Raw genomic sequence first — 15,316 nt, 5'->3', positions numbered from 1 at the left:
AGAAAAGTTAACATTCAGCTCAGATGAGCTAAAAATAAAATGGTCACAAAAACAACTTATCATTGAAAAAAAAACCAAACAAACAAACAAAATAGAAACATGCAGTTATGAACAAAAAATATGTTTCTTATATTAACTTCCCTCTTCTACAACAATGAAACTTCCGGGGATCTGATAAAAATCTACATTAACTTTTGAATAATTCCTTGTATATCGATCTCCAGTGATAATGTTCAAGACAGAAAGCTCCATTGAGCTCTTAACATATAGACGTTTACCTGATACAGGGCCTCATCACAGGCACTTTGAATGCCTAGGTTCACCATGGTGTTAGATAGGGTTCTTCCCATGTAAAACTCCAGGGACAGGTAGTACACCCTCTGAAATTATAAATATCTTATTGTTACTATACACTTATTTTTATATCTGTATAATATTATTGACTGTGTAGTTGGGAATTCAGCTTTGAGTATCATGGTTATTTTCTGAAGTGTTCTAAATCCACAAAATAATGACTTCAACACACATATTTTATTAATTTAAAATTAAGATGAAAACTGTAAACATAAATAATGATTCTTCATGAAAAAGATAAGAAACATTCTGTAAAGATTCAAAATCTTTTCATTACCAACAAAAATGTAGGTGCTTTTATATATTTGAAACTCACATTAAATAGTAAATTTAGAGTATGCACTTCATCAAGTGTCATAGAAATCTCTTTTCAACTCAAAATTTTACACAAAGGAGTCTGACTGCAAAATTAACTATATGTTATAAATTAACTGATACACATACTTGGTCAAATTGATTTATTTTTTAAAGTCCTGATTATCATATTTTCTGAATAAATGACCATGCAGATAGAAGTTTTTGAGCAGGTCCATTCCTAAATAATGTTCTTTGTCAATTTGCATTGACCAAGGTTAGTACTGGTACATAGAATTGTTTCGGTTGAGAAAGCTTAGATACTGGAGGTAACCTACATTATATGGATGAATAATCAGGTCAAAATATATTTTAAGCAAGCCAATTACCAAATAGCCACGTCCTATTATTCATATAGGGTAATATCAAGTTCCTCTCCATTCCTTAAGAGAAATAGATCCAAGGCCCCCACAGGACTGAGGACTATTGCTTTTAAGGAATGGAGAGGTAAAAAAAATATTTCCTACTTAAAATCCACTTTTAAATAAATGGTCTTAATTTTGCTTATCTTTATATGATACAGATATGTTTTAATTAGAATACATTCAACTAATATGTGTAGTTTTATACAGTAAGCTTGTTGTGGAGAGTCCCCGATTTACCTGGTGAAGGTACCAGGTTCGATACCCAGCAGTGCCACATTTTTTTCTTATTAAAATATAATTTTATATTATTTTCTAAGACATAACAAGCTTAGCACCAAGAGGTATGAGTTGCACATAATAAAAAAACTTGTGTTGTCAGTGTTATTTGCAAATCTCCATTCCCAAAAAATAATGGAGTGCTCAAACAAAAGAATTATGTCACAAGAGGATTTAAATATATTTACCAGTCTTGTATAAAAAATACCATGAAGAATGCTAAATATTCTTCATGCTCCAGAACATGAAAAAGAGCTATAATATATAAAATTAAAATTTTAAGCCCAGGTCAATTCCCTAGCAATTACTATAAGACATTCTGTGCAGACCAAATTTGAATCAACAAAGGAAACTGGTTTAGAATAATTTTCTGGGCCAGTCTGAAAGTAGATTTTTTTTCAAAAGTCTTCACTTCATTTATAGCTAAGGTGGGTATTTGTTACTCCTTACAGCATTGTAAAAGCACACACTATACCAATACATGTACATGTATGGAGTAAAAGACTTAGTCTACAATACAGTTGAACTTCAGTATCTTTAACATCATCTTGAATACCATTGATATGTTGTAGTGAGTTGGTGGAAGACCCAACCACATTTCCTTTATGTATCTCACTCTCAATATCTCAAATCCTCAGATATCTTAGTTTTTTTTTTCCTTTTGGTTCTAGATAACAAGGTTTAACTGTGCAAGTAAATAGTGGACACACACAAAGTTACTACATTACACTGATGTAAAGTGTGCTTATGATATGGTTTATATATCTTTTTTAAAAATCATGTCCTGATACACATCCAAAAGACTTACAAGTATCTGTTGATAATACCAAATACCAAAGTAGACTGCATTTGAAATTATATAACAATTTTTAAGTACTGAGTTATAATCAGATGATTCCAAAATTCAAGATTATCTACAATGATTACCATTTTACAACTTATAAACTTCTACAAACATATAGTTTAAATGAGTGTTATTTTTTTTGTAATGTGCAGTACAACATTTGCTTAATTAATTTTTTTACATGTCGTTAACTCCATCAAAGTGACACTGATGCAAAGGATGTTTCCTTGATCAGCTTTGCTGGGAAGCACCTTAATAGCATCACAAAGGATAAGAAAGCTATCTAAACCACAAAGTATCTAGTTTTTGTCAAACAAAGTGCGTTTCTTATTTTTAAACTCCAAATAAAATCAAAGTACTCAGGAGTACAGAGAGCCGGGCTTATTTATAGAGCAGTGACCAGTACCGTTTTACACGAAACATACATGGAATAACTGCTACATAAGAATTAAGTTCAGAAATATCATTTTGCGAAAACTTATTAAATGCATTTAAGTTTCTTAAAACACAGGCAGTTTTTTTTTAATCGTCTCTGTATATAACAATATACCTGTATAACCTCGGTGTCAGGATATCACATTACGTTACCCACATCTGATTTAACTGGAACAACATTCTGCAGATTATTTTGTTCGATATTTTCAATTTGCAGTTCGCAATACTATTGTCATCTGTGATTATTTTTTCCCCTTCTTTAATTTTAGTTTAATGTGCTAAATATTGCAACATCCAACCTAGTAACAAGAGCGCATATACTATGCACGCGTGGCGAGGCAGTGAAATTTTCCATCATTCTATAAATAGAGGTTGTCTTATCAGCTAAAAATATTTTGATTGTGTCGCACGTGGCCAGCTAGTGTGCACAAATATATACGGCAGCAGAGGTTACGTTCACTCTCACACAGGTATTAAGCTTGCCTGACGTAAGAAAACAATATATTTCTGATATTTGAAAATTTGAAAAGTTTAACCAAGCGTCATCATCAAGAATTATTTAAGAACAGGAACTGATCTAATTTGAAAAGCGTAATGGTAGAGACAGGTAATGTTTACATTGGCGGTTGTTGGGTTACCATCCGGTGTACTCCTCCGAGCTGAGAAATGATCCCGAAAGCCAGGTCATAGCTTACGCTATGGAGCCCGGCTAAAAAACCCTTGGCCTTTACACATTTATCATGTAACTTTTAAATAGAATGACTGGTACTGTATCTGATCCCTTTGGCTTCAATTAGATCATTTGTTAATTTACAGTACTGAGTAGTATGTAAAAGTATAAGCAGTATTATAGGTCTAGCAGTAATTTTCTGAACTCAGTAACCTTGACAGATTTTATAAATAAGAAAATGAGACCTTTTAAAAACTTAAGAAGACAATTTGCTTCTCATACACTTTACAGACCTCTAGTTTAAGCAATAGGTTGATAACCTTTTATTTATGGACATTTTCACATTTCATTGCTGCACAAGATTTAAAATACCTGTATTCTCTGCAAGTTTACAGATTAAATTCAATATTATATTGGGTTTCAATAAGAATAAAATTTACCAAAGGTGTATACTTGGTATGTTAATGCATTGAGGGTTTACTTTCTGAAACTTGCTATGCTTTAAGTGCCACAAGGTGTGCAGTAAAACAGATTAATGTCAGCAAATTCTATCAAATCAATTTTTCTTTCTTAAAATTGCAACTTAAATGTTTTGCAGAGCTGTTTAATGAACATACTGACATTTAAAGAAAAGCTCTGCTTTATACATGCACAAGTATGGCAAATTATATTCATGATTCCTACTAGTCCAAAATATCTGACGTTTTCTAGGCTTTTTTCACGATTTTGATATTTTATGTGCCAGGAAAACGTCAGAAACGGTGCCATTACGAAAACTGGAAATTTCGCCATCTCCAACCAGAGTTGATTTTCGATACTTGCGAACCAAATTATATGCCAAACTCACAATTTGTCAATAGCACAATGCTTCTAGTACTCACCGATATCGATGAAAAGAAAATATCACTCCACATTTGATACAGGACTTGCAAGATTTTAAAATGTACGAAATGACAACAAATCTCGACAGTCAGAAAAAATGTTTTCATCGGATTATATATTATACAAACGAACCATAAAAACGATGTTGGTGAGTTTAAAAAAGTACTGTACTATTGATATGTTGTGAGTTTGACATTTAATTCGGTTTGCAAGTATCCAAAAATCAACCCGAGAATGCCGCCTCCGGTTGGAGGCGGTGAATTCCCAGTTTTCGTAATGGCGCCGGTTCTGACGTTTTCCTGGCACATAAAATATCAAATCGTTAAAAAAGCCAGGAAAACGTCAGATATTTCGGACTAGGTTCCTACTAGACATTTCATTTGCAGAAGCAAATTGTATTGTCAAAATCTGTGCAATTAAGCACTTACGTGTTTCAATCTAAACTCTGAATTATTATCAATTTTTGTCAAGTAAAACTTTTACTTTAATAATCAACACAAATAATGGAAACACAACTCCCAGTACATGTAACATATCACCTTTATAGAAAATGAAGATGTGAAATTGTACATCAATACTATTTCTGGTATGAGTTGACAAGTGACGTGGGATGTTTTATGACTAGTTTCCTTGCCACTGTCAAGTACAACAATTTCCTTCCTTTTCTGATTTCAATCACCAATGATTCCACTGATTCATTCCCGCTACAGCAATTCCTTACTGCATCTGAGCACCATAATCCACTGGTTCTTTTTCATTGACCAATATCTTTTCTGAATATCTATAGCTGGGATGGCTTTAATTTAAGATAAAATCAATTGTCTATGTGAATATATATTTTTCTAGCTACCTATTACTGTAAAAATCTTGATTTAACTGAATATGCATTTATTCATTTATCTTTTAAATCTTGTTATGATGTAGTCTTCATACTTCATTTAGTCTAATGTACAGTGTATACTCAATCTGATGAATTTCTGTTCAAAAGGAATCTTATGCATTATTTAGTAAAGAGCACGGAACTCCGTGAATTCTTCTGCCTCCTCTGTATAATAATTCTACACATTATTGGTACAAATCTAGAATATTTTTCCATCAATTATTTGGTAAGAATTTTTCCTTTTGAGAGAAAAGACTCTCCTTTCAAAAAAAAAAAAAAAAAGCTTGGATCATGCCAAATATGGCAAGAAATCTTTTTGTAGTATTAACCTGAAAATCCTGATATGGAAGGCATTCTATCCACTTCAGATGACAAAGAAGCTTTCACAACATCAGTGTGCTTATAAGCATAGAGAGAATTAAAAATCTAAGCCTAGCCATCCTTTTTTTTAACGTAACTCATAATTTACAACTTATATATCTTTACATGTATGTACTACATTTTATGATATATACGGTACATGTATCTCCCTATTGTTCTTGATACTTGTAATAATGAATTTGAAATTGTACTTCTCCTGTTTTGTATTGTGGAATTGAACACATTTTGTCTAGTAACCTAAGCCCTATGAAAAGCATTTTGAAATAGCAAACACATCATTCCGCAAAATATAAAATCACTAATTTCAGTATAAAAGCACTTCGATTTTTATCAATAAGTAAATTAAACAAATCGCTGAAAAAAAACAAAACGTCAAAAAAAAAAAAAAAAACTAGATACGCCTCAATGAATATAATTTTGTATACATGTGACATTTTATAAGATGCTCCTACTTCAAAATTTCATCATTATACAGTGTTTTAAATACACATTAGGAAACATAACATCTGAAGCAGGACTCACATAAATGTATCATTCATTTAAGTTTGGTCCAGAAAGGGCTCAATATGGCAGACACAGTATCAGAGGCATATGAATGGTAATAAGCATTCCATGATGCATCATTCATGTATGCATCACCATCAATGTTGGACTTGAGAATGAACCTGCTTGCCTCCAAAAATCATATCTGATAACTCTGAATATTCTGTAAAATCTATAGGCCAAATACAGCATCAGAAGCATAGCTATTAGTAAATAGCTGAAATGCAATATTCATGCATGTTTGGTCCTCATAGGGGTAAATAGTTATTAGGGAATGAATCATTTAACAATCAATGCAGGCTCCATTGCAGGGATTATATTAAATCTCAACATTCAATTTTGTTGGGCATGTTGAGGAAAGCTAAAAATACCCTCACTCTTTATGTAATATAATGTTATATACCATATGTGCAACAGTATCCATTTGGAACTGGGGTTTTAAGAAAAGTCGTAACTAACCCAATATTCATAAAGGTTAAAAAATGATTCTTCATGCTGCCATTTCCAAAAATATTTAATACTTCATATCTCCTGTGGTCACAAAAAGAAAATTCTCACTCACTAAGACACTTTTATTTTTTATCTATTTCTTTCTTCTTCTTTTTTTTAAAGTTATAATAATAAATATGAAACTAAACTACACGTTAATTGAAATATTTGGAGTTACTGCCCTTGTCTTCATCAAACCTCAATTCTAGTCAAAGAGGGAACAAGATGTACCTTTTTTATTAATATATGATTATCTTTTTTAAATCTGACAATAACACTTTTTTCAGTAAAAATCAGAATTACACAATATTGATAAATGTAACAGGAAATAAGAAAACATAATCATGGACAAGATATTTAAAGGTTTTGAGACTCTAGATGCTGACCATCCATGAGCTGCAAACCTGCATTACTGCCACATTCCTCCCTACTTCAATGTCTTCTCTCCCGAATACACCTACCCAGGTTCATCCACGGGCAGGTCTATCACTTGTCACATCCAAGCACAGCACCAAAATTAATGAAACAGGGAGAAAATGTGACAGACCAGTCAAGGATTCAAACCCAGGCCCCCTGAATTCTAGACAACCAAATGAGCTATCTGGTCATCAACACCGATCAATGAACGAACCCATATGACTGCCACAGTAAATGTACATATACAGTCAAACCTCGTTATCTCGAACTCGATGGGACCGTGAAAAAACTTCGCGATATCCAAGGATTCGAGTTATCAAGGGTAAAATATTTAAAAAATAAGCGGTTGGGACTTCCAAATCACTTCCACATATCAATGGTATTCGAGATATCAGTGTTGGAGATACCGAAGTTCAACTGTATTACATTTGCTTATCTCACTGAGCATTAGATAGAACGTTCCATCATTAAAATGATATTGTCCTACGGACCCGGTTTAACGATAGAATTTATTCCGTGTATTGGCAATGTTGCAAAATAAACAGGGGCGATAACTCAAACTCTGTGCATTTTCTATGAACAATCCAGAGAGTTCCGAATGTCATACATGCCAACTTTCCCGGTTTTTTCGGGAGTCTACCGATTTTTAACCCTACCTACCGCTTGTCTACCGATATATTTTTTTAATCCCATTTCTACTGATTTTTGGGAATTCCAGATTTTTTTCCGATCCGCTTTGAATAATATCACATTTCCGTGTGAAAAAAGATGGCAGTTTGAATGTTTATCGGTAGATATATCTGTTTATTGCGGCTGATAACAGGTAATCAACAAGGTGTCAAAAGTGCTACTAGTCATTACTGTGGTTTTAATTGCTCCCGATTCTCATTAACAGTGTATATTAACCTAGACAATCATGCCAGATGTGGAAATTTTAGAAATATACACGACAGAATACAAACTTGTGACAAGTTCACACTTTACAGCAAAATTTGACAATATACGTATAAGCTGTTAATAAAAGGTTTTCAAGTTTAGGAAATATGGCAATTCTCACTATAATTACGAACTATGTCATTTATCATGGAAAAGACACTGCCTAAATCCAACTTGAAAAGATGCGTCTGCAACATAGGCACTATCGTCTGCAAGTACAAACCGTTAGTTTTTTTTTAGCAGAAATCCAGGAATGGTTCACAAAAAGTTAGAAAGGAGAAGACGTACCATGCCTTTTACAGACTTTGTATGAAAACATTAAAAGTTACTTCTTCTTAGTATTCCCTTTGATTTAAACAAATTACAAATTATTTGTCTGTGACTTGGTAGCTTTATAAAATGTGTAATTTACCAATAGAAAAAAACAGTAACTGCATGAACTCTTTTAGTAACTTGCTTTAGCTTATTTGTAATTAAGTTTAACATCCTTATCCATGTAATAATCTGTATGTGTATAGCATTGCATATGGCAGGGGGGTAATGTTTATCTTTATATTTATTAACATATTAAATAATTTTGATTAAAATTTTCTTTTTTAAATTTCAAATAATGTGTTTTTGTTGAAGTTGATAGAGAAGAAAACACTATGAAGTAGTGATCATAATATATGATACAAGGTATTAGACTGATATTTGAAAAAAACCCAACAAATACTTATTTTCACGACAAAATGCCGCGTATTTAGAACTTTGAAAAATGTCGTTACGCACAATCTCCCCCAAGAAAATTTTCAAAAGTTGGCATGTATGGAATGTCAACATGGCATTAAATTTGAAGCAAGGAAAAAACGTTGAGAAAATGAGTTGAATTTTCGTATTTATATGGATTATTTTTTTAAAAGGCATATAGGGTGAGTTAACCATGCATCGGACACATACCTTGCTTCGGACAACTTTAAGCAATAAACTTTCATTGAACCTGAGTATCCCCGTGTTTTTACTAGTTTCTGTCTTGAAGGTGAAGATTTAAACTTTTTAATGATGCCGATTTTTAGTTTCATGCTGTGAAAAAAATACCACAAGAATGGCCTTGAAATTACGTCATATTTTGCATCATCAAAGGGGAGTAACCAGAATTTTACGATTTTGCAATTTTTAGAGTTGTCGTTCTTTGAAATAGACTTCAACGGAACGAGTCGGACCTAGGTAAAATTTGTCAAAGATTGATAATTGTAAAGAATTTCTTTAAAAAATTTTACTTCAACGTTTGTAGAATATTTTTTAGAGTTGTTTTTTACTAGTATGTTTATTTCACCGTACATCGGACACAAATTAACCATGCATCGGACACTTTCCGATGCTTGGGTTATCACTTCCATTTTCATATAAAACCTAAATGACAGCTGTTTTTTGCGGAAATAGAAAATAAAAACTCTAAATTTTCAGTGAAAATACAAGTTATCGATATATGACTACTAGAAGTGAACTCAGTTTATTTTTTTAAACTGGATGATGATAACCCACGAGAAAAAGGCGCGAGATGGCATATAACTAGCATTGTAACGCCTTTATAAGGTGATGTGATGCACCTAAAATCTCTTCATGTTTGTGGATCAAAATAGTCATTCAAATTTAATTATAAGGTTAATTTTTAAATAAAAGATAAAATGTTTCGACATTACTAATTTTAAAGCACCGAGATCAAGGTATGATATTTTTTCGGTTCAAAATACCGTATGTCCGATGCGTGGTGAATATTGTCCGAACCATGGTGAAATTTGACTTTTTTCGAAAAAATCGTTTTTTAGTGATATTTTCTCAATAAATAACACACGATTGTGTCAAAAATTTATATTTTAAGCACATACTACATGTAAAGCTCCATTTTGATAATATTCGGTGGTTAGCGATATCGCTAGATCTTGTTGAAGTGCGAGGGTGTCCGATGCATGGTGAATTCACCCTACAATCTCAAAAAGGTTTGTTATGATTAATTTGGTTGTTATTTTCAGTGCAACTCCTTTTGTATTCTTCAAAATCATTTCGGAGTGGATCCACTCTGATTTGCTACATTGCAAGTATATGGGACGTATTCTAACTGTGGTGAGGCCTTGTCCCGAGACACAGTTAGATTATTCTAACTATTTGAGCATCAGCACAAAACTATTTTCATGCCTCTCTATGAAAATTCAAATTGATTGGAATTCAATTGTCATATTTCTTCTGTTGTGCTTCATAAGTATATTTACTGTGTTTCATATTTAGGCTTGGGGAATGATGAATTTAATTTTCATACACTGTTTCAATACTTACTCAGCACACACCATGCACCAGCAGGTGCCTGGTGTTGTCTTGTCTGCAACAAATAAAATTGCTTACCTTAGGGTCCTTCTCATAGTAATGCTGCTGGGTGCGGATCCAACGTCCCACCAAATAATCTCTGACAGTGTGTGCCAGCGAGAGGTAATAGTCGCGCGGTGTGGCCACATTTCTATCTTTCACGATTGTGTAGTGCAAATGGCGATTAAATGCCTTCTTGAATTCGACAACATTCTCCACGGGTGCTATTCCGCGAATACTAATCTGTTTGCGTTTCTCGTGGTCTGACTGTGGTACAGAGGCCATGGCAGAACACAGTAATGAACCCTTCTGCTGTCTGCTTCCTTTACATTTACGTCCCTTCGTCCTTGGCCTACCGATCGCACTCAAGGTTATTGTACTATCCAAAACCCAACTCGTAACACAATCCGGATTAAGTTCACATGTAGCACGTAATCCGTTTGTTGATACACCGGTGTAGTGTATTAAAAGGTAGGTCTACGAAACAACGACTGATTACATGAACAAGCATGTGTATTTTGTTATTATATATGGCAATGAGATTTGGTTCTAGGGTTTTGTGTTAAGAAAATGTTTGTGTGGAAAGGGAAGGAAGGGGGGGGGGGGGGGGCTTTAATAATGAAAATTGAAAGTAGTTTACCTCAAACATTTATTTTCAAATAAAGCCAAAATAGGGAACTTTTCAAAATTGCACAGTTCCTTTTATGTATATATCTGTAACAGGAAAGGAGAAAATGTATGGCTCATGAACCATTATTTGAACCATGCAGATCCCTGTATCACTCTAGTTAGTTAACCACTGAGCTACCCAGGTTAATATATTACAATCCTCCCTCCTTATTTTAATTGCTTCACTTTCAAAGACACAACCAAATTAAGTTCCTTTTGCTCCTGGCAGGACTTTCGTTCACTTGCAGATGCAGGAGTGATCAATCGCAGCTAGTGCAGCTAGGAAAGGAGAAAAAATGTGACGAACTAGACCAGGATTCGAACCTAGGCCCCCTGAATCACAAGTCAAAGTGCTCTACCAACTGAGCTATCTGGGCACCTGCGATTAAACCTGCCTGACCACAACATTCCTCTCTCCTAAAAGGTCTTCAACCCGAAATCACCAATCCAGGCTCTTCCCTGTCAGGTCTTTTGCCTGTCACTTGGCATGGTACCAAATGTAACAAGAAAGGAGAAAAATGTGGTGGACCAGACCAGGATCCGAATCTGGGCCCCATGACTCGCTAGTCAGGTGCTTTACCAGCTGAGCTATCTGGCCACTGCTGATCATACCTGGCTGACCGCTATACATTCCTCCCTCCTTAAATGTCTTCTCCCCTGAAGATACCTGAGCCAATTACACATCAGTTGCAATGGTAGCATTGAGAAAATGTTATGGGCTTACCTAATTATAATAAATTCCTTGAAATTAAGACAGGTACTATTAGATTGAAATGATATAGTTATTATAAGCTTTCTGCGTGGTCACCACCAACTGATTGCCTGCCTGTATCACATTCCTCCTCCCTCGTCAGTCCTTCTCCCGAATATTTTTCTGCTCCAGTTTGGTCATCATCATCAATATTACGAATAAATGTTACAGGAACTCATGACGGAAAATGAGCAGTCCAAGACAAAGACATTAAAGGGGGAGGAATGTGCCAATGAGGCAGTCAAGTAGGTTTTGTTTCCTGGTGGTCAGATAGCAGTTGGTAGAGCAACTGAATCATAGGCCAGCCTACATCTATAACTCAAGTCTAAAATTTCTACTAGTGGGAAATATATCATACATTTTTGTGGGGGTTTAATTTTTTATTCCCCTGCCATAAAATGGATGGGGCAGATAGTGTTACCCCTTTCTGTCTGCCTTAATTCTGTCATTCCGTCGTAGTTTTTAAGTGACCCAATTTCACAATCTTACAAAAATCATGACCCTTAGGCATTGAAAATTTCTAACAATTTCCAGACTTTTTAGCTCACCTGAGCTGAAGGCTCAAGTGAGTTTTTCTGATAAAAAAAATGTGTCCGTTGTCTGTCGTCATTAACTTTTCACAATTTCATCTTCTTCTCCAGAACCACTGGGCCAATTGTGACCAAACTTGCCACAAAGCATCCTTGGGTGAAGGGGATTCAAGTTTGTTCAAATGAAGGGCCACACCCTCTTTCAAGAGGAGATAATTAAGAAAAAGTGAAAATTTGGTGGGGTGTTTTAAAAATCCTCTTCTCAAGAACCACCGGGTCAGGAAAGATGAAACTTATATGGAATCATCCTCAGGTAGTGTAGATTTAAGTTTGTTCAAACAATGACCCCAGGGGTTGGGGTGGGGCCACAATGAATAATCATAGTTTTACATAGGAATACATAGAAAATAACTTTAAAAATCTCCCTTTTCAGAACAACTGGGCTGGGAAAGATGAAACTTATATGGAAACATCCTCAGGAAGTTTAGGTTCAAGTTTGTTCAAACCATCGCCCCTTGGGGTGGGGGCAGGGCCACAATGGATGACAAAAGTTTTACATAGGAATACATAGGAAAAAACATTAAAAATCTTCTTCTCAAGAACAGCAGAGCCATATGATTAAACATATTTATATGGAAGCATCCTCAGGTAGTGTAGATTCAAGTTTGTTCAAATCATAACCCCCAGGGGTAGGGTGAGGCAAAAAATGGATGATCAAAGTTTTAATTCTAGTTCTGTGAAGAGGAGCTTTAGCAATGAATTTTATATCATAACTTCCTATGACTTACAGATGACCCCTTTTGATTTTGAGGTCAAGAAGGTGAAGGTCATCTATTCATAGGCTTCCAGATGATAACTCCTGCTCGCTCTCAAATCTTGCAATGAAATTTTAATACATCATTATTTCCTATGACTTGTTAAAGACCCCTATTAAAATTTAGGTCAAAAGTTCATGGTAATCAATTAATATATTGAATTATTTTGATTCTAGATGATTACTCTAGTTCTCTTTGAGCTTTTGCAATGAAACTTAAGGTGAAGACTCCATAAGTTTAGAAAGATCCCTATTGAAATTGGGGTCAAAAGGTGAAAGGTCAAGTTCAATCTTGCTTTTCTTTCTCCATCTGCATTTATTAGGTTTTCCACCCACTTATTTTGTCCTTAAGTGGGAGACACAAATTCCCTGAATAATCTTGTTATAATTTCATTTGCATGAAAAGTGTGATCACCTATTCATAAAGAAAATCAAACTTTTGAGTGTGTGAATGTGTTAACACAGAAGACTGAATTTAATATTTATTTTCTTATTATAGGACACTCCCATAAATTTACAAAATGTCTTCTACAAAAATTGGCAAAGATAAAGATGAATTGCTGGGTAAGCTTGCAGAGTGGAATATCCAGACAGAAACCATAGAACACCCACAGGTATGACCAGGTAAACACAGGTGAAAAAGACAGGTAGTAAGGGTCATTTTTGTGATATACTTGCAGGTATGTAAAATTATAATTTCTTTAGTACGGTAAAATAAGCTATGTGTATGAAGAGTGTAGATATTGTATAATATCTAAATAAAATATGGAAATTTACCCCCCAAAAAAAGAAAAAAGGAAAAATAGCAAAATGGTTTCTCGAAAATTCTTTTAGCTACAAAATCCAGACACTTCTCTTTCTCATGGAGCTATACATCATGATCTTATATCAGTAGATTTTCATTAAATTGTCAGCACCACCTATATCTTAGACATCAGGCTTAACATTTGCATAAACATGTTATAAATGTATAGAGCATTTAAATTTAACATTTTAAAATTCCTTTGCTAATCCAAAAAAAAAAGTAAATGAAATAGAATCTTATCAAGGAGTGAGATTACAGATAATTTATAGTGTAGTTTTTTATTTAAAGAAAGCTAGAATATCAATGATTTTAAATCCCTGATATGTTCTATGTTTTTATTTAAGGAATAACTGTCTAATTTTTTGGATTCATGATGTGATCAATCAAGTGGCTTGCGTGATAATTTGCATAAACGCCTTCGGCGTTTATGCATAAATTATCACGCAAGCCAATCGATTGATCATCGTCATGAATCAAAAAAATCTGACAGTTATTCCTTATATTTACATGCTCCTGATTCTGCAAATTCCCGTGCTAATAGCCCCGCTTCTGTCTCTATTTGTCCCGCCCCGCACGTGATTTTTTTTAACCGCGCCTATCGATGAACCAGTAGATTTATGTAGAAATAAAGTATTTTTACAATTTGTAATTTTATCTCGGACAAAGACATTGGAAATGTAAATATTAGTGTATATTAAATGAAAAAAATTCTTACTGGTATATCACTTTTTTTTTATTAATTAAATAAGATATCACCTGTAGCTAATAATATAATTACAATATGAAAATGTTAAAATTAACAGTAGATTGAATTATTTCAATAAATGCAGTAAGAACATATATTTTTTTTTTCTTTTGACAGGTGTTTACAGTAGAACAAGCTTTACCACACCTTGAAAACACAGAAGGCAAATTTGCCAAAAATTTATTTTTGAAAGACAAGAAGAAGAGGCTGTACTTATTCTGTGCCCCCCATGATGCAGAGGTTAAACTGAATGACCTTGCTAAAATGGTTGGGGCCTCTGGAGGGTTAAGATTTGCAGACTCCAGTGTATTGGAGGAAAAGCTTGGAATTCTGGAGGGATCTGTCACAGTATTTGGAATAATTAATGACACAGAAAATGAGGTCAAGGTTGTTTTGGACCAGCGTCTCCTTGATCAAACGTATCCTAAAGTGTGGTTCCATCCTATGGTCAACAGTGCTACCACCAGCATCTCGTCCAGTGACCTTAAAATCTTCATTGACAAAACCAATCATGAGCTTCTTGTTATAAATTTAAGCTGATACAATAAATTTTTAAACCAATAATTTTTTGTTTGATAAAATTTGATAAAATGATACCATTCCCAGTTTCTTCAGTCAAAGACTTGAAGAATTAAAAATTTCATTAGGTATGTGATAAAATACAGAACAGGCAAAAAAAAAAAACAAAAAAAAAGGAAGAGAATTTCCAAGTACTCATGATATTTTGTTAGAAGCAGCAATGTTGTTCCCCCAAGATTTGTCAAAGGTTGATAATAATCGACCTTAGTTTGAAAAAAAAAGATATTTTAGCACTGAACTTTTAATTTTTTTTGCCA

The 15,316-nt window shown here is 34.0% G+C and overlaps 2 protein-coding genes across 6 annotated transcripts in view; one reads left to right on the top strand and one right to left on the bottom strand.

The window, feature by feature from the left end:
- LOC133182769 (glycogen phosphorylase, muscle form-like) overlaps positions 1-10,538 on the bottom strand; it is a 28,990-nt gene extending 18,452 nt beyond the window's left edge. For all 4 annotated transcript variants that reach the window (XM_061317616.1, XM_061317617.1, XM_061317619.1 and 1 more), the window contains exons 1-2: positions 10,206-10,538; positions 279-380 (exon numbers count right to left, since the gene is read on the bottom strand). In XM_061317616.1, coding sequence (XP_061173600.1) covers positions 279-380; positions 10,206-10,451 — 348 coding nt within the window. In that variant the 5' untranslated portion in view covers positions 10,452-10,538. The remainder of the gene's footprint in view (positions 1-278; positions 381-10,205) is intronic.
- Positions 10,539-10,567: 29 nt separating this feature from the next.
- LOC133182770 (prolyl-tRNA synthetase associated domain-containing protein 1-like) lies at positions 10,568-15,044 on the top strand. 2 transcript variants are annotated; one of them, XM_061317620.1, is made up of 3 exons: positions 10,568-10,637; positions 13,430-13,544; positions 14,598-15,044. In XM_061317620.1, the coding sequence occupies exons 2-3, from the start codon at positions 13,452-13,454 to the stop codon at positions 15,018-15,020; spliced, it is 516 nt and encodes a 171-aa protein (XP_061173604.1). In that variant the 5' UTR covers positions 10,568-10,637; positions 13,430-13,451; the 3' UTR covers positions 15,021-15,044. The 2 variants fall into 2 exon arrangements, 1 of the variants encoding a protein (XP_061173604.1); XR_009720556.1 differs by lacking the exon at positions 10,568-10,637 and having other exon boundaries at positions 13,424-13,554; positions 14,598-14,732.
- Positions 15,045-15,316: the final 272 nt, after the last annotated feature.

The sequence above is a fragment of the Saccostrea echinata genome, unplaced genomic scaffold, assembly GCF_033153115.1.
Source record: "Saccostrea echinata isolate AGI-Se365-2 ecotype Australia unplaced genomic scaffold, CSIRO_AGI_Sech_v1 ptg000009l, whole genome shotgun sequence".
NCBI lineage: Eukaryota > Metazoa > Mollusca > Bivalvia > Ostreida > Ostreidae > Saccostrea > Saccostrea echinata.
The sequence above is the reverse complement of the archived record's forward strand: the minus strand, read 5'-3'. Positions and strand labels throughout refer to the sequence as shown.